The 20,705-nt window shown below is 47.5% G+C and overlaps 1 protein-coding gene across 1 annotated transcript in view; it reads left to right on the top strand.

Annotated features, from left to right (window-relative positions):
* Positions 1–11,321: 11,321 nt before the first annotated feature.
* The window catches only part of Cfap65 (cilia and flagella associated protein 65), a 31,696-nt gene continuing 22,312 nt past the window's right edge, over positions 11,322–20,705 (top strand). The window contains exons 1-9 of the mRNA XM_035438843.1: positions 11,322–11,429; positions 13,172–13,356; positions 16,146–16,248; positions 17,022–17,188; positions 17,559–17,758; positions 17,999–18,144; positions 18,659–18,881; positions 19,225–19,490; positions 20,384–20,584. Of these exons, the coding sequence (XP_035294734.1) occupies positions 11,322–11,429; positions 13,172–13,356; positions 16,146–16,248; positions 17,022–17,188; positions 17,559–17,758; positions 17,999–18,144; positions 18,659–18,881; positions 19,225–19,490; positions 20,384–20,584 (1,599 nt within the window). The remainder of the gene's footprint in view (positions 11,430–13,171; positions 13,357–16,145; positions 16,249–17,021; positions 17,189–17,558; positions 17,759–17,998; positions 18,145–18,658; positions 18,882–19,224; positions 19,491–20,383; positions 20,585–20,705) is intronic.

Raw genomic sequence — 20,705 nt, 5'->3', positions numbered from 1 at the left:
TCTAGTTTGCCTCTCAGGCCACCATTGCTATAGGCTTTCTTTTCAAGGGGTGAACTCGTGACCACTCTGGAAGGACACTCCTGGCATTCCAGGCCTGGAAGTCTGCTGTGTTGGCACGTCTAAATAGATAGAATGCACCTATCTCTCTGTAACAGATCCTTGCTCAACAGGCTAAAAGGTCCACAGCTCTTATATAATGAGAAATAAGAGGTGACAATTACCATATCCTTATCTATTTTCTTTCCTGTTCTTTCCCGGTAGACTTTCTTTTTTAAAAAATAATTTACTATTTATTTTTATGTGCATTGATGCTTTGCCTGCATGTATGTCTGTATGAGGATGTCAAATCTTGGAATTACTGACATTTGTTAGCTGCCATGTAGATGCTGGGAATTGAACTCCAGTCCTCTGGAAGAACAATTAGTGCTCTTAACTGCTGAGCCATATCTCCAGCCCCCCTGGTAGACTTTCTATTTGATAGATCAGGTTATAATGACAGTTGGAGAATATGGATGCATGGAGTACATGGCTCTCCAGGCCATGGAGGACAAAGGGGGAGGGGGAGGGGAAGATAGAGCAGGAGGGGGATACAGATCAGGGAGCAGGGGAGAAAACAAAACAAAACGGGAAATTAAATTAATAATGACAATAATGGCAATCACCATAGTCTTGCCAAGGTAACAGGAGTCAGGGGGAAAAGGCTAGAGTCAACGAAAGGGCCTGGAGAGCTTGAAGCAGGGAGGGGCTCATGACCAGAGTTTCTGGAAGATTCTCTGGCTTCTGTAAGGAAGAGACACTAGTCAGGACAGCATAGAAGCAGGGAGTCCATTGACTGGGGAAGTGACCATGGGTCTAGAGAAATGGTGATGGATTATAGATATTTGAGCAACAAAACCAAAGAGTGAAGCCAAGACTAGACGGGTTGTGGCGGTCAGGAAAAGACCAAAGTGCAGTTTGGGGCTTGTCAGTGTGGGCTTCTCATCTCCCACCTACAAGTACCGTTTGGCTCAGTGGCTACCCCTGAAAGGGTTTTCAGTGTTTTCTCATACAGCTGTCCTGTCTCCTTGTTGCTGAAAGCTGGTTTTCCTGGGCACATGAGCCCCCGCACCACAGTTCCTGCTGTCTCTGCCTGCACCCTCACTCCATCTTGCCTCATTTAGTGCCAGCATGAGAGAATACTACAGGCAGAATAGTTGGTGAAGAAAAGCCATTTCATTCTCAAAGTTCCTGAGGTTTCGTGTCCACCATCAAGGTGTTGGCATCTTGGGGGGGGGGGCATGGCCTCTGTTCTGTCCCATCTGATGGTATAATGCCAAATGGCAAGAAAGCTAAAGGAACAGGGGCAAACACATCACTTAATCAGGAACTCACTTGGCAATGACTAACCCATCCCCAGGATATTAACATTCGTGCACTCAAAGGAGTGGCATCCTTCCAATCTTATCACTCTTACAGGTCCTATCTATTAACGCAGACACATTGAGGGTTATTTTTATAGCACATGAATTTTGAAATCAAACCATGGCACCCCTATACCTTGAAAGTGCATGGAGAAGGAACTCAGATTATCCCTCTGTCCACAGGTCCAAATCCACACACCCTGCGGGAGAGACCTGGAGATAGTGAGATTTGGAGTGTTGGGGTTCAGAAAACAAAATTAAACAACTTCCTGGGGGTTGGGGGTCTCTGGAGCTGCCTGGGGAGACTACTCTCAATGAGAGACCCAGTGCAATTAGGTACCCATTCCTGTCTGTGCTGGGGCCTCTCTGAAGGTACTCACCCCAAGTCATTCCTGCAGCTTTCTCTCTTGTTTAGAAATCACCCTGGGCATGGCTCATTGGACGCCAAGTGGTGTCCTCTCCTCTCCTCTTTCACACATGGAAGGCTTTAGACACTGGGTGGACCCTGACCAAGACAGTGGCTCCTTAGGTGGTGGTCTAACACCATGGAAACAGAAACAGGCACTTTCCATTAAAGAGATAAGGCGGGCCCTTTATGGCTCTGTGTTACTTGGTCAAAGGTAGGTGAGTGGATCATAGGGAGCTAGAGTGTGGAAGGGAGGTTCAAGGCGCCCTCAGGGGCTAAGGAAGTGATAGTTGGAGCTCAAGGTGTCAGAAAAGAGACTAGGATGTGTGGTGGGAACTAGGAACTGTGGCAGGGGCAGGGCTAACAGCCTATGTGAAGGGCTCAGCACAACTGCCCAACTGCCCAAAGAGGACCGATTCTAGCATGGAGGCCTTTGAGGGAGAGCGCAGGCCCTATTTCTCACTCCAGAGTGTGCCCCTGGTCAAATAAACCTCCCAGTGGTGACAGCTCCCACTACCCCGTGCCCTCTGGCCTCTGGATGGCTGCACCTGCTGGGGCTCAGCCCCACATCCCACACCCCATTCAGCTTCTGAAAGCCTCTTTGTTTCTCAGGTTGAACCTGGCCAGCCTGGATCTGATAAGGCCTCTTTGGGTAGATAGCAGCCCAGGCCCGTGTGCTACACTGCCTTGAGCCACACCCACTGCCTCACACATGTATGCACGCACGCACACAGCTACCGAGGATCAGCAGAGACTCTGGGGCCTTCCTATCCCAGTCAGGGTGTGTTTGTCCTCTGGTGTAGCCCCAGTTGAAGCCCCTTTAAAATCTCTATCATCCCATGGGGAGGCAGAATAGGAGAATTAGTATGCCTGTTTTCAGAGATGAAAAAAAATTAACTTCCCAGAGAGTAAGCAACTTGTTTGTGTTCACTTCTTCCAATTAGGAACTCTTCCTATTGGTCAAGTATGCTAGACAAGCTATTTATATCATGGCTTCCAGCCCTAAACACCAAGTGAGGGTATCACTTTGTTCTCCTTTGCCCAGGAAGAAACAAAAACCCAGAGAGGCAAAGTTGTTTTCCCAAGTGCAATAGCAGAGACTAGATCAGAACACAGGTTCCATGCAGTAGAAAGCTAGGGAGATGGGAACTGATGAGTCCATTTTATGGGTATTAGAAGAAGGCACTCCTAGCCACAAGCTAAAGGACCTGATGAGTCCAGGAGTGGGCATAACCTTCTAAGAAAACAATGGCCCTGGAGGAGGAATGACCTAAATGCTGTAGGGGAACCCGAGATGGGGTATGAGGTGATTAAAATATATCCACAAATTCTTTGCTTCTCCCCATCCTCATGAAATGCAGGGGCAAGTCTGAAGCCAAGTAACTCCTAACAAGTCAGAAATGGCTGTATAATTTCTTTCTATTTATACCTTGATCTGGGTGTATAAATAGACCAATGGCCAATAAATAGACCATGGCCAATAAATAGACCATGGCCAATAAATAGACTGCTGCACCCTCAGCCATTGTATTGTGCCATCTGGGACATCATTCTGATGTGGTTTCGGGTATTGAACTCGGATTGTCAGACTTGCACAGCAAGTGTTTTACCCACTGAGCAATCTTTCCCACCCAGTTCTCCCCCCTCTCCTCTCTCTCTCTCTCTCTCTCTCTCTCTCTCTCTCTCTCTCTCTGTTTTTTTGAGACAGGGCATTTCTGTGTGGTCTTGGATATCCTGAAACTCACTCTAGGCTGGTCTCAAACTCACAGAGAACCACCTGCCTCTGCCTCCTGAGTGCTAGGATTAAAGGTGTGTGCCACCACCACCCAGAAGTTTTAATCTCTCAATTCCAGAAAAAGCAAAAGGTGGGCAGAACTAATTCTAATAAGGAAGAGATGAAATCAAACTTTGTATTGGAAAATTCCAGAAGACACCACTTTAATGAAGAAATCAAGGTTAACAGCACCAATAATGCAAACTGGCATGGTAAAAAAAAAAAAAAAATCTAACAAAGGTAGAATCTCGTGGATCCCTCACAAATGAGCTCTTTTCCCATCTTGACCCAAGAGGACTTTCACACCCAAAGGAAGCCATCTTTCATGTCTTTACTTCATCATTAAGTTCCTCAAATCTAAGGTCTCCACTTATTGATCATTGTCATTGACAGAGGGCTTGTTGCATTTAATGGCTCTTCTTCCCTTTTCACCCACATAGTCTTCTCCTGGCCCTCCAGTCCCATGCCTACTTGAGGCCCCAGCACCATGGACAGCTCCAGTTGTCCTGGCCATTCCCCCTTTCTCTTTCCTTCTGCTTTCTAGCTAGCTTATTTTCCCTAATCCCAAATCCCCAAATTATAAAATGAACTGAGGGAGGGTGTCCCTGAGAAGACAGTAGAGTGGAGTGATTAGGAAAGAGCCTGGGTCATTGAACTAAATATGAATTCAACCCCATCACTTAGATTTGAGGGACTTCTTGTTGAAATAAAGACCTGGGTGTACAGATGCTGGTAAGGAATTTGTCCACAAGACTGAGTTGAAACTAGTATAGTATAGCTTTACTGAGCTGAACCCTCCCCCAGGTCTGGTCTCTCAGTATTCTCCCCACATGCCCAGGTCTGTCCCATGACCAAAGAACTAAAAGGGTCAAGACCTGACACAATGTGGGCTCTAGGACACTGTTCTGGCTCAACAGAAGCTGGTGTTTATTCTGTAAATTCCTGTTCCCATATCTTAGCACTTGTTACATGTTTCCAATGCTTCACTTTTACAGAAGAGTAAAGAGAGGCTTTACAATTTGTCTCACATTGTCAGAGAAAGATGGAACCAGGGCTTGAGCCTAATTTTTTTCTGAGATAAGGTTTCTCTGTGTAACTTTGGAACCTGTCCTGGAACTCTCTCTGTAGACCAGAGTGGCCTTGAACTCACAGAGATCCACCTGCCTCTGCCTCCTGAGTTACTGGGATTAAAGGTGTGCACTACCAATGCCCAGCGAGCTTGCATTTTTTAAGATGACATATTATAGGGTGTTTTTTTTTTTGCACCCTTTCCCTTACTCTTGGTCTATGTGGGTTTCTACTCTGTGGTAGTTTAGAGGATAGGTGAAGGGAGAAAGTTGTCTAGGAGGGGGTGAGGTTTGCCTAGGAAAATTAGAAACCCACAAGTTGGCCCTAAACAGGTCGAAACTCTTTCCTTTGAGGTCTCTTGTCACATGACAGCTGTAATGGTTAATCTTCATTGTCAGCTTGACTGATTCCTCTAGGAGACACACCTCTGGGCACGTCTATGAGGGTGTTTACAGAGAGATTAACTGAGTAGGAAAGACTTACCCTGAATGTGGGTGGCATTGTCCCATGAGCTGGAGGCCCAGCCTGAGTGAAAGGGGGAAAACAAGAAACCCAGAAGAGTGTAGTATTAGCATGGCTCTTTCTTTGATTCCCGATATATTAAGATGTGAGGAGTCACAGACACATGCTCCTACAGCCTGGAACTCTGCCATGCCTTCCCTGCCATGCTGGACTATATTCTTTCAAATCCTGAGCTCAAACAAATCCATCCTCCTTTAAAATGTGTCTATTAGTGTTTTGTCACAATGATGAGAAATGTAACCAATACATTAGCTCCAACCCCTTCAGTTTTGGAGAGGCAGCCCTTTTATCTGTAAGTGCTGGGTTGACATGTCAACTGGTCAGAGAGGCTCCCTCAGCACTTAGGGACCCCGTGTTTGACTTTCCCCAACTCAGCACAGCAAAACAGCCTTCATCCTGGGGAAACAGAGAAGGGGATGTAGAAAGGAGAAGGTTTACTACAGAAAGGCCAAGGCTGGTAGAGAGAGAAGGTGAGACCAGGCATGGTGGTTCATGACTTTAATTTCAACACTCAGGAGGTAGAGGCAGGCAGATATCTGTGAGTTTAAGGCCAGCCTTGACTACAAAGTAAGTTCTGGGATAACCACAGCTATTACATAGAGAAATCCTATCTAAAAAAAACCATAAATATAAACAAAAATAAAGAAAGAGAAAGGAAGGAAGGAAAAAGAAAGGAAGGAAGGAAGGAAGAAAGAAAGAAAGAAAGAAAGGAAGGAAGGAAGGAAGAAAGGAAGGAAGGAAGGAAGGAAGGAAGGAAGGAAGAAAGAAAGAAAGAAAGAAAGAAAGAAAGAAAGAAAGAGAAGGTTCAGAGGAAAGCAGGGTAGTTGTTTATGCAGATCAGAGGGGAGGGAGAAAGTGTTTGTTCACTGTTGTTCACTCACTTAATCTTCACACTTTTTTTGGAAGTTAATCAACAAAGCCTTTGTGTCAAATGTCTAGAACCCTGGAGACTGATGCAGGGGGATTTCAAGTATGAGGCAGGCCTGGCCTACAAAATGAGAACCTATATCTACAAACAAACGAAAGAGGGGGGAAAATCCACAACAAATAGATAAGGAAATCGAGGTTCAGTGAGATCATGTGACTTCTTCAAAGCTTCACAGCCAGAAAATAACAAAGGTTAATCCCAGGCCTGTCTGATTTCCCAGTCCCGAATCTTCTCTAGTCCAGAACTAGGTGGTGAGAAGACGCTTGGAAAGGACTCTTAGCTTGGATATTCTGTTGCAGTGAAGCCCAAATTGCTAAATGTGCTTTGTCCCTCCAGCCCCAGATTTCAGACAAGGATCTCAGGTCTCCCACACATCCTTCCCTTCTCCAACCTTTTGACCCTTATCAGTTTCCTGAATCATCATTCACTTTCATTCACAGCCTTGAAACAAACAGAAGCTGTCTGTGGGCCTGGGGAGGATGTGACCACTGGAATCCAACATCCATTATCTTCCGAAGACCCTAAGCTCTGGAGAAGGGGACTTCCAAGGCGAAGCTGGCTTCTGCTTCCCTCCACTTACACCCAGCACCCAGCCATACCTTTACAGGTTATTCACCTTGCTGGGCAAAGTCCAGTAGGCGGGGGCCTCTCCAAGGGAGTCCCCACATCACTCTGCAGTGCTTCCTGGAGGCAGTTAAAATTCCATAGAAACACACAGGCCACAGGGCCTGATGACAAAAGGAATTGACCTTTCATCAGCCCAGCCCAGAACCACCAAGTTATAAACAGACAGGACTCTGGGAAGGAGTTTCTCATGGATGGAGACTGAAGAACTCATGGCTCAGAAAAAACAAACAAACAAACAAAAAAACAAAACAAAAACAAAAAAACAAAAAAATCTGACTTTGTCACCAGCTTATTCTTCTTAGGATCCCTAAGGTCCCCATCAAATCCCACTTCAAGGGTCAGTGCTCTCAATTTCTTTCTGGCATAAGTATGAAAAGGTTCTCCCTTTTTTTGTTCATAAGGTTTAGCTGAATAGGGCTGATTAAAAAAGAACTTGAGGAAAAACAAAAAAGAAATCATTATAAGAACTCTAAGCAGCATAAGCATCATTGTGTCCAAAGTACAGGCTTTTGATTCTGAGAATCCCGTTAAAACCAGTGAAACGCTCACTGAGTGCCACATTCCTCAATCCCTACAAAACTCCAGGCTTAATCGGACTGGCATGACTTAACTGACCTCCTGGCCTGCTCTTCCAGCACTCCTGCCCTCCTCTGGTCATGTGATCTCTCAAGCCAACTCAGGTCACTTTGTCACTTCAGTCCATCTTCCACCTTCCATAGGCAAACCCCAATCCTCCACGCTGCTAGCTTATTTTCTGGGTTAGCCCCCTGGCTCTCTAAGCTGTCCCTCTATAACCATACCACACCCTTTTCACTCTGAGAAGAAATGGGTTCACTGTTCAGGCAGTAAAACCTGTTTAATTGCCTAAGAATGAACTTTGAGATTCTCAGCTTTGTCTATGTAGTCTTCATCCAGCGAGACTTTTCTCCTAACATGCACACCAGTGCACAATTGAGCTTCCCCAAAAAAATCATACTATATATAAAAATTTCTTCATACATTAACTTTAGTTTCCCTTCAAATGAGTTGACTCACCTTGATCTTGGACCAGAAGACACCCTGGAAGAAAATGCCAAAGACATTCTCTTTCACCAGCAGAAGGAACACATTTACGAAGCACTGTGCAATAAGAAATAACCAGGGGCTGTCTTCAATTGAACAGTTGTGATCATAGGGAAAGATGCTCTGAGCCTAGATCAACAATGTCTACCCCAGGAGATTAGAAATGAGCCCAACAACAGTATATGAATATGGCTGTGGACTAAAGTAGCAATTGCCAGGATGCCCTGAAAATTATTGGAAGTGTGTTTACTTTGCCTGGATTGGAAGAAGATCACAGTGACTGCTACAGGAGGGAAGGTTTGAGCATTCGGGAGATTAAATTTGGGTATCACTGACTTGGGGTGTAGCTTAGTGATGCTCAATGTCTTTTGTTGTTGTTGTTTTGTTTTTTCGAGACAGGGTTTCTCTGTGTAGCTTTGGAGACTATCCTGGCACTTGCTCTGGAGACCAGGCTGGCCTCGAACTCACAGAGATCCACCTGCCTCTGCCTCCGGAGTGCTGGGATTAAAGGCGTGCGCCACCAATGCCCGGCAATGCTCAATGTCTTAATTGAGCCTCATCACCAAAAAATAAAGATGAGAGAAAAGAAAAGGAAAATGGGGAAGAAAGGGTAAGACAAAAGAGAAAATAAAGAAAAGAAAAAAGAAAAGGAAAAAGGAGAGGAGGGGAGAGGGGAGGGGAGGAGGAGGAGGAGGAGGAGAAGGAGAAAAGGAGAAAAGGAGAAAAGGAGAAAAGGAGAAGGAGAAGGAGAAGGAGGAGAAGGAGAAAAGGAGGTGGGGTCATTCGCTTTCCCTGAACCTTGGCTCTCTTGGGTTGCCGTCGTTGCCCTGGGATACCAAGAGACGCTGTGTCCCTCGCGTCCTGTATCTATGGAGACGTCTGCAAGGCGGCAGTATGAGTTCTGAACGTTGAAGCCCAGCGAAAGAAGTAAGTGTTAAGGAAAGTATCTGTATCTGTATCGAGACCCCTTCCTCCGCGGCGGGTCTTTAGACAGCCCTTTCGTCGTGGAAGAGATTAATTAGGCACGGGATCAGGGAGACCTGGAGAAGCCCTCTAAGTATAATCTGTTCCTTTCGTTTTTACCCTTTTCTTCCTAAACTCTACTTGGCAACACCCACTTCTCCCATACCTGTTTTTCCACCTTATTTAGGATCGGAAGTTAGGCAAATTAAAGAAGCTGGTGGTATCTGTTTCCCCACTTTGAAACTAGAAAATTGGTTTAAAGCAAACCAAAAAAGCAAAACACCAAAATCCCCACAACTGCACTGTCTTTTCACTGAGAAAAGTTGGAAATGAGCTCATTTGTCCCCAATAGGCTCAGTGCTCACTGCCCTAAGCCCGAGCTCGACCACTTTTCTACTCTACTTCGGTTCATCTCTTTCCTGGTCTTTCAGAGATATTGATGTGTTGTGTGGGGACGTTCAGATCGGTGAGGCAGGAGGCAGGAACTGTCTGTTGAATCCTTTGATGTTCGAGAGAAGAGGGAATCAGGGCAGGACTGCAAAGCTACGATGACAGAAAAGTAGCGACTCTCCTCCCCACCCCAGTTTGCATTGCTTGGATCCCGTCTGAACATTTTACAGCTGGAGGTAGGAACCTTACATGTTTGTCACATGTCTAGCAGAGTGCAGGCTGTGTAGTATGTGTTCAGCAAAAGCTCTGTGAATGAATGGGTTCCATGAAGGCAGGGGTGGAAATGTTTCCCTCCAGTGGTTGGGGAACCCTCTAGGAACAAATGAGGCTTTCTCTGCTTGGTGGAGAGGGAATGAGTGTGTCTGCAGCAAGTGTGTAAACTCACAGAGGTGATCATGAGATTGTTGAATGAATGCATTATAGCTCAGGGAACTTAATCACCAACTTGAAAAGGAGATTTTTAGGCTAAATAAAAGGGGTGTCACAGTCGGTCAGTGATGCACATCTTTAATCCCAGCACTTGGATTGTAGGGCAGGCGGATCTCTGAGTTTGAGGCCAGCCTGGTCTACAGAGCAAGTGCCAGGGTTATACAGAGAAACCTTGTCTCAAAACAAAAACAACAACAAAAACAAACAAAACAAAAAAGGGCGGCAAGTGGCATGCAATCATAAACAGTTGTAAGGATTAAGTGAGTTCCAGGACAGCCTCCAAAAGGTACAGAGAAACCATAACTCGAAAAAAAAATCTGTTAAAAATCTTGCAATACTTGGGGGCTGGAGAGATGGCTCAGTGGTTAAGAGTACTGACTGTTCTTCCAGAGGTCCTGAGTTCAATTCCCAGCAACCACATGGTGGCTCACAACCATCTGTTATGAGATCTGGTGCACTCTTCTGGTGTGCAGATATTCATGAAAGCAGAATGTTGTACACATAATAAATAAATAAAATCTTAAAAAAAATCTTGCAATACTGCCTGACCCTTCTATTCTCAGTAGATGGCCGTCCCAAATTGATACTGCATTGCTATTTAAAGAAGTGAAAAGGATACTCAACAGTGTAAAATATACAAATATGTTCAAAATAAGTATTCCTGCTTTGCTGTTAAGTGTAGTGGCCACTAGTCAACTGTAACTATTGAGCATTTGAATTTTACATGTTCTGAATTGAGACAAATTGCAAATATAAAATGCACTGGGCTGGAGAGATGGTTTGGTGGTAATTCAGTTCCCAGCACACACATATTGGGTGGCTCACAACTGCCAGGAACACCAGATCCAGGGGATTGAATACCCTCCCCTGGCTTCCGCTAGTACCTGCGTGCACATCACACACACACACACACACACACACACACACACACAAATATCTTGTTTGTTTTTTGAGACAAAGTTTCTCTTTGTAGCCTTTGCTGTCCTGGAACTTGCTCTGTAGACCAGGCTGGCCTCAAACTCACAGATATCCACCTGCCTCTGCCTCCTGAGTGCTGGGATTAAAGATGTGCACCCCACCACCCAGCTAAAAATAAAAGCCTTAAAAATAAGATACACTGTTGAGTATGGTGACACACTCCTTTAATCCCTGGGGAGGCAGAAACAAGTGGATCTCTTAGAGCTCAAGTCCAGCCTGGTCTACATAGCAAATCCCCTGGCCAGCCAAAGCTACATAGTGAGGCTATGTCTAAAAAGCAAACATATCAAGCTGAGTAAACCACGGAGAGCAAGCCAGTGAGCAATGTTCCTTTATTATTCCTGCTTCAGTTCCTGCCTCCAGGTTTCTGCCTTGACTTCCCGCCCTGACTTTGCTGAGAATCATAAGGTAAAATGACTCCCTTCCCTCTCTCTAAGTTGCTTTTTGGTCGTGGTGTCTATTGCAACAGTAGAAAGCAAGCTTGTGTGGCTTCTTGGGTGGCACTTTAGGCCGCTGAGCGAAGCTTGGGTGTTCAGCCTTATTTCTCATGGCACCACCTCAGAGCACCTGTCAGAATAAAGAACGTATCTCTCCTCCATCACCTCTCTTCTTCAGGTTCCTCCTCTGCTCCCCGCCCAGATCCAGGCTTATATGTGCATCTGGTAGGAATTTCAGGTTGGCTAGATGCTCACCCAGGTGAACTCAGGCCACACTATGAGGCCCAGGGACAGCGGAGACTACACTGTGAATGCTATGAATACTGTGAATGAAGGGTCCTGCCTGAGTGCCAGCACACTGGCAAGCAGCAGCGTCACTGCCCAGGTGAGGATCTGGGCAGGGCAGTGGATCAAGTGTGGCAAGACCACGTAGGGGCATTGTGCCAGTGCAACAGGGTGAGAATCTAAGAGACTGACTCTCCCGTATACACTCTGGCACTCACCCTCCCCGGATGGAGCCCTGGGCAGACTTGAGTACAGGTGGATGCTGTACCAGCTGTTCCTGCCTTTGCTGCTCTGGCAGGAAACTGACTCCATCCTCTGTCTCTCAGCCACAAGAGCTATTAACTTCTGAAGTCTCTCTCCAACCCTGCTGAACATTTATTGGTGTTAATAACCTGTGGGTTTTTCACTATCCTTGACTATGTATTGCACTAGCTGGTAGTGTGTGTGTGTGTGTGTGTGTGTGTGTGTGCGTGTGTGTGTGTGTGTGTGTGTTTGTCTATATGGACATGTGTGGAAGCCAGAAGTTACTATAGGTATCTTTCTCTCTCTCTCTCTCCACCTTACATTTTGAGAGAGTCTCTTACTGAACCTAAGGCTTGTCATTTTGGCTAGACTTGTCTGTCTAGCAAGCCCCTGTCTCCAGCCCCCCAGCACTCACCCCTGCACAGTGCTAGGGTTACAGGCACATGCCACCGTGATTAACTTTTGCATGGGTGCTCAGAATCTGAACTCAGGTATTCGAGCTTGCCTAGTAAGCACCCTACCCACTGAGCCCTGAGCCCCTGATTGAGCACTAGAGTGGTGTCTTTTTCCTGGTTGGATCCTGACTGATGCACTAATTGATTTTGATAATAGATTAGCCTCCCTCATCTGTGCTGCATTTCCTCCAAAGGCAATCAGGGAAAGAGAATCGATTGGCCATCCAAGGCTCTTAGTAAACATTGAAACGGAGAGTGTAATATCCAGAGAGAAGGGATTTGTATGTCTTCTTCACCATCATAGCCCAATTGCTTTGCATGGTGCCTGGCACATGGCAATCAGCAAATATTTGCTGAGTGGATGACTCCGTCTTGTGTTATGTAACAGCAGACAAGCAATAATTGGTTTAAGATTAAAAGGCAGTGGGTTGAGTGTTTATGACAATGGCCATGGCGGGAAGAGGGGGCCAGTTTTGCCCATCCTCCATCTTACTGCCTAAGGGGTTTCAGCGCCCTCTCTCCTCAGCTAGATGAGTAATATGGACCAATGGAAGAAGTGGTTTGTTTGTTTGTTTGTTCTTTCTGTTACAGTCAGGGAAACACTGGCACAGTGAGTCTTAAGCAGCACTTGAGTTGGCCTAGGAGGGCATGGTGGGAGTTGATTACAGGCAACGCGGCTCCTTCTTCTGCTCCAATAGCCAACTGAGGGTCAGGTGAAGGAGTTGTGGACTGCCCTGCATTCTGGGGAAATGCCTGGGCAGAGCATCCCAGCTGGGAGAGGATTCTCGAGAGCGGGGCAGGCTGAGAAAGAGAAGGAGGTGCAGGCGCCTAAGGACGCGGTGCCGGTGGTGCCCGAAGGGTGGAACCCAGCAGCCAAGACCTCCATCTGCAAACCCGATGGAGCATCTGGACAGGGCAGCTCAGGCGAGACCTCCTTTCTGGGCCTTTTATGAACAAACAGTTGCACTGACTTTGGATGTGATGCCACTGGACTCCTTTTTCTCTCTAGCCCACACCCCAGGGTGAGGGACGTCGTCGTCATTCCTTAGTGCTAAAGGCAGGATGGAGATGGGGCGCTCTGTTTTCTGAGTCCTATGCCCACTGACTGGCATTGCTTCTCCCCCATTTCCTGCCACCTGCACAGCTTACAAGTCCCCTGGCCAAAAAAGTGCGCATCGTCAAGAAGCAAACTGACCCGAAGAAGAGAGTATTCTGGGGCATCGAGGTTGTTGAGGAGCTGCAGTGGAAAGGCTGGGAGCTGGGCAAGGAGAGCACCAGGAACCTGGCGCTCAAAAATCTCTCCTTGAAAATCCAGAAGATAAAGTACAGGTACCAGGACGAGGGGCCCAGAGCCTGAGTCCCCAAACCTCCAGAGTGGGTTTTCTTTCAAGAGAAAGAAAACAACCTTTAAAACCAGTTCAAAAGACTGTTCAAAACACATGCAGTGGGAAGAGCCCTAGAAATAGTAGCTGGAGCCCACATCATGGGAACTTTGCTGCTTCCTGTTTCAATGACTCCCTTGCTTTTCCGAAATGGATTTGCTGTGTGTGTTGACACCCTTAAATGATACGGTTTAATTTACCTTATGAACTTTAAATGAAAGAATATGATATGCTTTCATAACCTTAAAAAAAAAAAAAACCTTGGTTTGTCTTTCTGTATAACCTCCAGGTCCTGAAGATATTCCCCTAGAGTGTTTTTCTAATGAGACTTTGGATTTGTTCTTTTATCTATGTGGAATCGCTTTTTTTGTGTGTGAATGGTTTGATGATATGTTTCCTCAATGAATGTTCCATCTTCTCAGCATCATCTATTGAAACTGATGTCCTCCAGTTGACGGTCTTCCTACCACTGACGCAGTTTGACTGTTGATGTGTTTGTTGGTGTGCAGCTGGGATCTGCTCCGTGCTCCTAGTCTAGTGCTCCTTGTGTATTCCTGGGTTTAACTCTTGCAGCCTGAATTACTTATTTGATTTTACATTAAATTTGCTATCTGGTTGTGTAAGTTCCCCATCTTCTCAAGATTGCCTGTTCTTTTTTCTTTTTTTTTCTGTATGAAAATTTTAACATTTTTTTATTAATTTATGTTTTACATTCCAATCCCAGTTCCCCCTCCCTCCTCTCCTACTCTCCCACCTCCCTCCCCCACCTCCCATCTGCTCCTTGGAGAAGGTAAGGCCTCCCTTAGTCTGTCCCATAATCTCACTGAGGCAGGACCAAGGCCCCGCCCACCCCACCCACCCACCCCCCCGACACCCCTGTCTCCAGGCTGAACAAGGTGTCTCTCCATATAGAATGGGCCCCACTAAGTCAGTTTGTGCATTAGAGTTAGATCTTGGACCCACTGCCAGTGGCCCCTGTTGTTCTTATCCCTTTGAACTTTTTTAAAAACTTAAAATCAGTTCAATACACACACACACACACACACACACACACACACACACACCTACTTTTTGTGTGTGATAATGGGACTTGACTGGATATATAAATCAATTTGGGGGATTACACATTACAGTACTGAGTCCCCTCTAATCTGGTTCTCAAGTTCTGGGATTATAGGCATGTGTCACCATGCCAAGCTATATGTGATGGGCTTAAAGTTGTTTTCATGTTTTGTTTGTTGATAGTTTTTTGAAGGCTGTCAATTTTTGTTTGTTTTGAGATAGGATCTTACTATATAGCCTTGCCTGACCAAGAACTCACTATATAAATCGGGCTGGCCTAGAACTTGTGGCAGTCCTCTTTCCTCAGACTCACAGGTGATAGAATCACAGGTACAAACCACCGACTGGCTAGGTTTTCTAGCATTTTTAAAAGTTGTTTCTAAGATTAATTTTTATTTATGTGCATATGTATTTATGTCTGCATGTGTGTACATACATGTGTGTATGAGTGACCTTGAGGCCAGAAGAGGGTGTTGGATGTCATAGAACTGAAGTCAGAGGCAGTTGTGAGCTACTATGTGGGTGCTGGGAACTAAACTTGGGTCCTGAGAACCTGTGAAGGAACAGCAAGTGATCTTAACTACTGAGCCATCTCTCCAGCCCCTAACATTTGTTAATTGAGGTATTATTTGTTTTGTCTTTTTTTTATATGTCAATTATATCAACTGACTTTCTGCATTATTTCTTCATAATTCCAACATTATTATGTTCTTTTTTAACTAGTATTTTGATTCTGAGATTAGTCTGCAGTTTTCCTCTGCCTCTGTCAGGTTTTAGTAATGACATAAGGTTCTTTCAAAGGTTATGTTGGGACTGTTTCTACATTATCTGGAAGATCTTAAAACTGGAGTTGTCAGGCTGAAGAGATAGGGCAGTGGCTAAGAGAGTCAGTAGACTGCTCTTTCAGAGGTCTTGAGTTCAATTCCCAGCAACCACATGGTGGCTCACAACCATCTATAATTGGATCTGATGCCCTGCTTTGGCCTGCAGGCACACATGTGAACAAAGCACCCATACATTAAAAACAAAATAAACAAATAACTGGAACTGTCTCCCTCTAATGCTAGGTAGGACTTGCTGTGACTCCATCTGTTCTGGTACTTTTCCTTACAGGAACGTTATGCCTACCCTTTCCGTTTCTTTAATGGTTTGGGGCAGGATGACCATGACGTTCACTGTATAATTCTTGAGCTGGTTTTGTAATTTGCATTTTCCTGTGGGTATGTTTGTCCCACCTACTCTTATCTGACCATTGGTGCAGTCATTACCAACATCATGTTCTTCCTAACACTCTGAGAGTCTGCTGCTCCTATGCTACCCAGCTGGATCCCTCTTAAGTCAGGACAGCCTATCCATATCTCTCTTCATGACCATCATCTTCAGCAGAGACACTGGTCTTGATAGGAAGGGCTGTAGGCATAGGAGGAGTAGGGAGCCAGGTATGAGGACACAGACCTGCAAGAACAGGAGTTCAAGGCTCCATATAGCGAGTTTGAGGCCAGCCTGTGCTACACAAGACCCTGTCTCAAAATAAGTAAATATAAAAGGAAGAGGAAGTGAATAGGTCCTGCTGCAATCCAGACCCCACTGAGCTTCCTCGGTCTTCCAGCTTTGGCTTCTCTGGTGCCTCTGAGCCCAGCTCTGACATGCCCACTGCCTGGCTCTTCACTGCAGGCCTCCCAAGACCAAGTTCTTCTTCACCATCCTTCCTCAGCCCATCTTCCTGAGCCCAGGCATAACCTTCACACTCCCCATCATCTTCCGACCTCTAGAAGAGGTAAGGTCTGCCAGGGGAGCAGGGCAGTGTGGGGAAGGGCAAGAGAACAGAGCCCGAAGCAGGGATTTCCACACACACACACCTGTACACCCTGCAGAGGCAGGTGGATTTCTCTTGAGTTTAAGGCCATCCTGGTCTACATAACAAGTTCAAGCCAGTCAAGGCTACAAAGTGAGATCCTGTCTCAAAAAAAAAAAAAAATCAACCAATCAAACAAACAAGCAAAAAAAAAAACCCAACAACAACAAAACAGCTTAGGAAAACTCAAAAAGGGGCACAGACCTTGATGTCATCCAATAGAAGGGTTTTCCCCATTGGGAATGGGGTCAAAAGGCTGTGATTATTACCAGAAAGCTCTAGATTCCTTAGCCTCTTGATCCCTGTAAGCTTGCTCAGAGTTTTCTGTGAGACTTTGTGTCTTTGAGGACCATAATGTTGAGTCATAGTCTCACCATGTGACCCAGGCTATCCTGAAACCTCTGGGCTCAAGCCATCCTCCTGAGTCAATCCGCTTCCCAAATAGCTGCGATTACAGGGGCATGCCATTGCATCTGGCTTCTTAGAATTCCTGGTTTCCCACAAAAGTGGCCCTTTTCTCAGAGGCCATGACAATATAAGAGTTCAGGAAATTCGGACATGGTGGGCTACACCCCAGCCCACCTGCCAGGGATTTATTGGAAGGATGACTTAGCAGGGGTGGGAGGTGAGATCCTGAGTTTTACCTGGGTACCACTCACTGGTGACTACCTCTTTCCCCGCCTCCTGTCCTGCAGAAGGAGTACGTGGACCAGCTGTGCCTTGAGAAAGAAGAAGGGATGTTCTGTGTGTCCCTGAAGGCCACCTTGCCTTGCCACAAGCTAGTCTGCCCACCATCCCTGCAACTGCCCATGTGTGCCATTGGGGACACAGTGGAGACTTGGTTCTGTCTGAACAATGTGGGGTGAGGAGGAAGGGCTAAGGCCCTGAAAGGGAACTAGCAGACCCTGAGAGGAGAGCTGTGGGGAGCAGAGGAGATAAGTTTATGCCATAGTTGGATAAGGCCCAGGACCCCTGAAAATTCTCAGAGTTCCATCATCACTGTCTGGAAAGATGAGATCACCAGGTATCCACAATGCTTCCCCACATGGCCACCAGGGGGCAGAAGACACCTAGGCTGAGGGACCCAGAAGCAAAGGTCTCTCTGGAACAAACAAGGACTCCCTAGTGGGATGCTCGTGTTCTGGGGTGTGTGGGGGGGGGGGCTGTTTACAGCCTCCTGGGATGGACTATCCAGTCAGAATCCCAGGACCTGACCTACCCCCTCCTCTTAGGGACCTGCCTACCTTCTTCACCTGGGAAGTCCCAAGCCCATTCCAGATACTTCCCACTACGGGGTTACTGGAGCCAGGCATGGGTTGTAGGATCAAAGCGACCTTTCAGCCCCTCATCGCTGTCATCCATGAAGTCGAGGCAATGTGCTGGTATGGGAATGGCTCCAAGCAGAAGAGCACTATCCAGATACAGGCTTCAGGTAAGCCTGCCTTCCCATCCGTCCCCACAGGCCCTGCAGCCCTCCCTGGGTTTTAGACCTCCGTGTGCCCCACAGGTCTCCGCCAGCCTCATGTCCTTTCACCTGCTCTAGGCTTTATCTTCTATCAAGTCACAGACTATCCTTCCTGATGGTGGGCAGGGGACACCAGCATATGCCTTCTAGAGGCTGTTCAGCTGGGGCTAGAGAGACCCTCAGGACAACCCCCCATCTCTGCCCCAGCTAAGTGTGCACAGCTTCTGGTGAGCATAAAGCACAAGCAGCCAAAAGACCAGGACACGGAGGGCTTCCAGAAGGTGTTACACTTCGGCTCCGTCGACGTGGGCTGCACCATGGAACGGCAGATCAGGCTGTACAATCCATCCGCGGTGTGCACGGGCTGGGAAAAATGGGCAAAGGGAAGGGGCAGGACTCGGGGACCCCAAGACTCGGTATGCTTAAAACCCATCCTTATCTCCTCCCTGTTCTCAGACCCAAAACCTCACACGCTCCTATCTATTGATATAAACATGGGACACGTGTGTGTGTGTGTGTGTGTGTGTGTGTGTGTGTGTGTGTGTGTGTACAGCCATTAGCAGGTGCTCTCTCTCCTGTTAGCTGAAGCTGGCTGGGTTCAGATGCCCTGTAGCCCCGTGAGTGCCCGGACCCTAGGTCTAAGGCTAGCTTTCATACTACCTTTGGGAGAAGAAAAAGATGCCCCCACTTTGGGCAGTCTTGAGATGGGACACACAGCTCGTCCCCTTTCTCCTAGTGTGACCTGAGACTCAGGCCAGACTGGATACCAGTTGTCCCTGATCCTTCATATGGCCTCCTCAGTATGACTCATGGACTGCCCAAACCTGTGACTAGAATCTCTCCTCTCCCCAACCGCTGACCCTACAGGTGAACGCCCCCTTCAAGGTTGAAATGTCTGAAGACATGCTGATCAAAGACCACACCTTCTCATGCTCCGTGGTTCAAGGTATCGTGCCCGCAGGAGAGAAGAAATGCCTGTCAGTTTTCTTCCACCCCAAGACCTTGGACAGCAGAGCCACGGACTACTTATCCATCGTGCCTTCTGGTTGTGCCTCCCAAACTCGGCTCCAAGTCATTGGTTTCTGTAAAGGTAATGTCCATCCCAGGAGGCTGTAAACAGCCCCCCCACACACACACACACCCCAGAACATGAGCATCCACTAGGGAGTCCTTGTTTGTTCCAGAGAGACCTTTGCTTCTGGGTCCCTCAGCCTAGGTGTCTTCTGCCCCCTGGTGGCCATGTGGGGAAGCATTGTGGATACCTGGTGATCCCATCTTTCCAGACAGTGATGATGGAACTCTGAGAATTTTCAGGGGTCTAGAGAACACCTCATCCCAGCTGTGGGACCTCTTATGAGATCCCCTTTGAGGGTTGCAACCCAGCCCACACGAGATGGGGGGCCCTCTCTCAAGGACCCATCTCCTCTGTCTAGGTCCTGAGGTATCCTTGCAGCACTGCTGCATCAACTTCAGCTGGGTCCATCTCGGGGAGCGCGCAGAGCAGACCCTGTGGATTGAGAACCAGTCAGACTGTTTGGCTTACTTCCAGTTTGACATTGACTGCCAGGAGAGTGTCTTCAGCATCAGGCCTGCCTTTGGAACCCTGGCAGGCAAGGCCCGTATGATCCTGCACTGTGCCTACCAGCCCACACACCCTATCATCTGCTTCCGGAGGGTGGCCTGTCTCATCCACCACCAGGTAAGTGATGGAGAAGGAAAGAAGGTGGGGATAAAGAGTCCATTCCTTTTAGTGAGAAGCCATGAGACTCAGAGATGAGGGCACGACTTGAGCTTTCCCTTCTTTTCAGAACATCTGAGGCTGTCTGTCTGGGTCATCTCCTTTAGAATCTCTGCCATAGTTTAGAGGCAGAGCATGGCCAGGGGGTCATGAAAGTTCACTAATCCAGGTGGGCATGCCAAGTTTGCCTTAGGCTCTGCTGCTTCTGCTGTTACGGCTGCTATTGCTGTCAGTGAGCTGGGAAGCAGAAATTTGGACATCACCCCACCCAGGGTGGAGACTCTGAAGCTAGAACCCAAACCCAGTCCCCTGGGCACGTGATGCACAGTACCTGGACATGATGACAGAGTTGAGGCTGAGATGTAGCCTGTTCTCGTCGACTGGTGGGCTCTGGCCTGCACCCCTCTACCTGGGGAAGGGTTTCTTTGCCCAATTCTCACAAGTGCCACATGCGCCCTGGGAGGCCTTGGAGTGAAAGGATAGAACAGACCTGGTTTCTGCCACCCCCACCCCCACCATGGGCAGCGCTAAATGCTGGTCTGGTAGGCTTCTGACTGGCACTGATCTGCAGGAGAATGCCCAGGATCCATGGGAACGGGGCAAGGGCAATCACTAGATGAGCAGCCTATCTCCAGTCCTGGGCTGCTCCTCTTGACTTGTCCAGAGTCCCACTATCTCCTCAAGTAGCCAGCAGCTCTCAGGATGCTCCCATGACCGGCCATCCTTCGGCCTCTGCTCCCTGTCTATCCTATGTCCAACCCCCACACCCCCTTGCCTCACCACCTACCTGCCTCCACCTATTCTGTCTCCCATGGACAAATGTCACCACGTGATGTGGGGCTTCGGTGCCACAGGACCCACTGTTTCTGGATCTGATTGGGACCTGCCACTCAGGCAGCACCAAGCCAGCCATCCTGAGGCCTCAGCACCTCACCTGGTACCGAACACATCTGGCTCGGGGCTTGACACTTTACCCTCCCGATATTCTGGCTGCCATGTTGAAAGAGAAAAAGCTGGAACGGGATGAGAATGGAGCCCTCATGCTGCCCACTGAGGTATGTGGGGTACCAGACATCCCCACCCCCTGGCTTCTCTCTCCAGGTCCCTGGCCCCTTCCCTAGAAGTCACTGAGTAGGCCTGTGCCATACACCACTGTAGCCAGGGTGTGGGGGTGTG

This window comes from Cricetulus griseus, chromosome 2, assembly GCF_003668045.3.
Source record: "Cricetulus griseus strain 17A/GY chromosome 2, alternate assembly CriGri-PICRH-1.0, whole genome shotgun sequence".
In the NCBI taxonomy this organism is placed as follows: Eukaryota; Metazoa; Chordata; class Mammalia; order Rodentia; family Cricetidae; genus Cricetulus; species Cricetulus griseus.
Note: the sequence above shows the minus strand (reverse complement) of the source record. Positions and strands in the feature narration are given on the sequence as shown.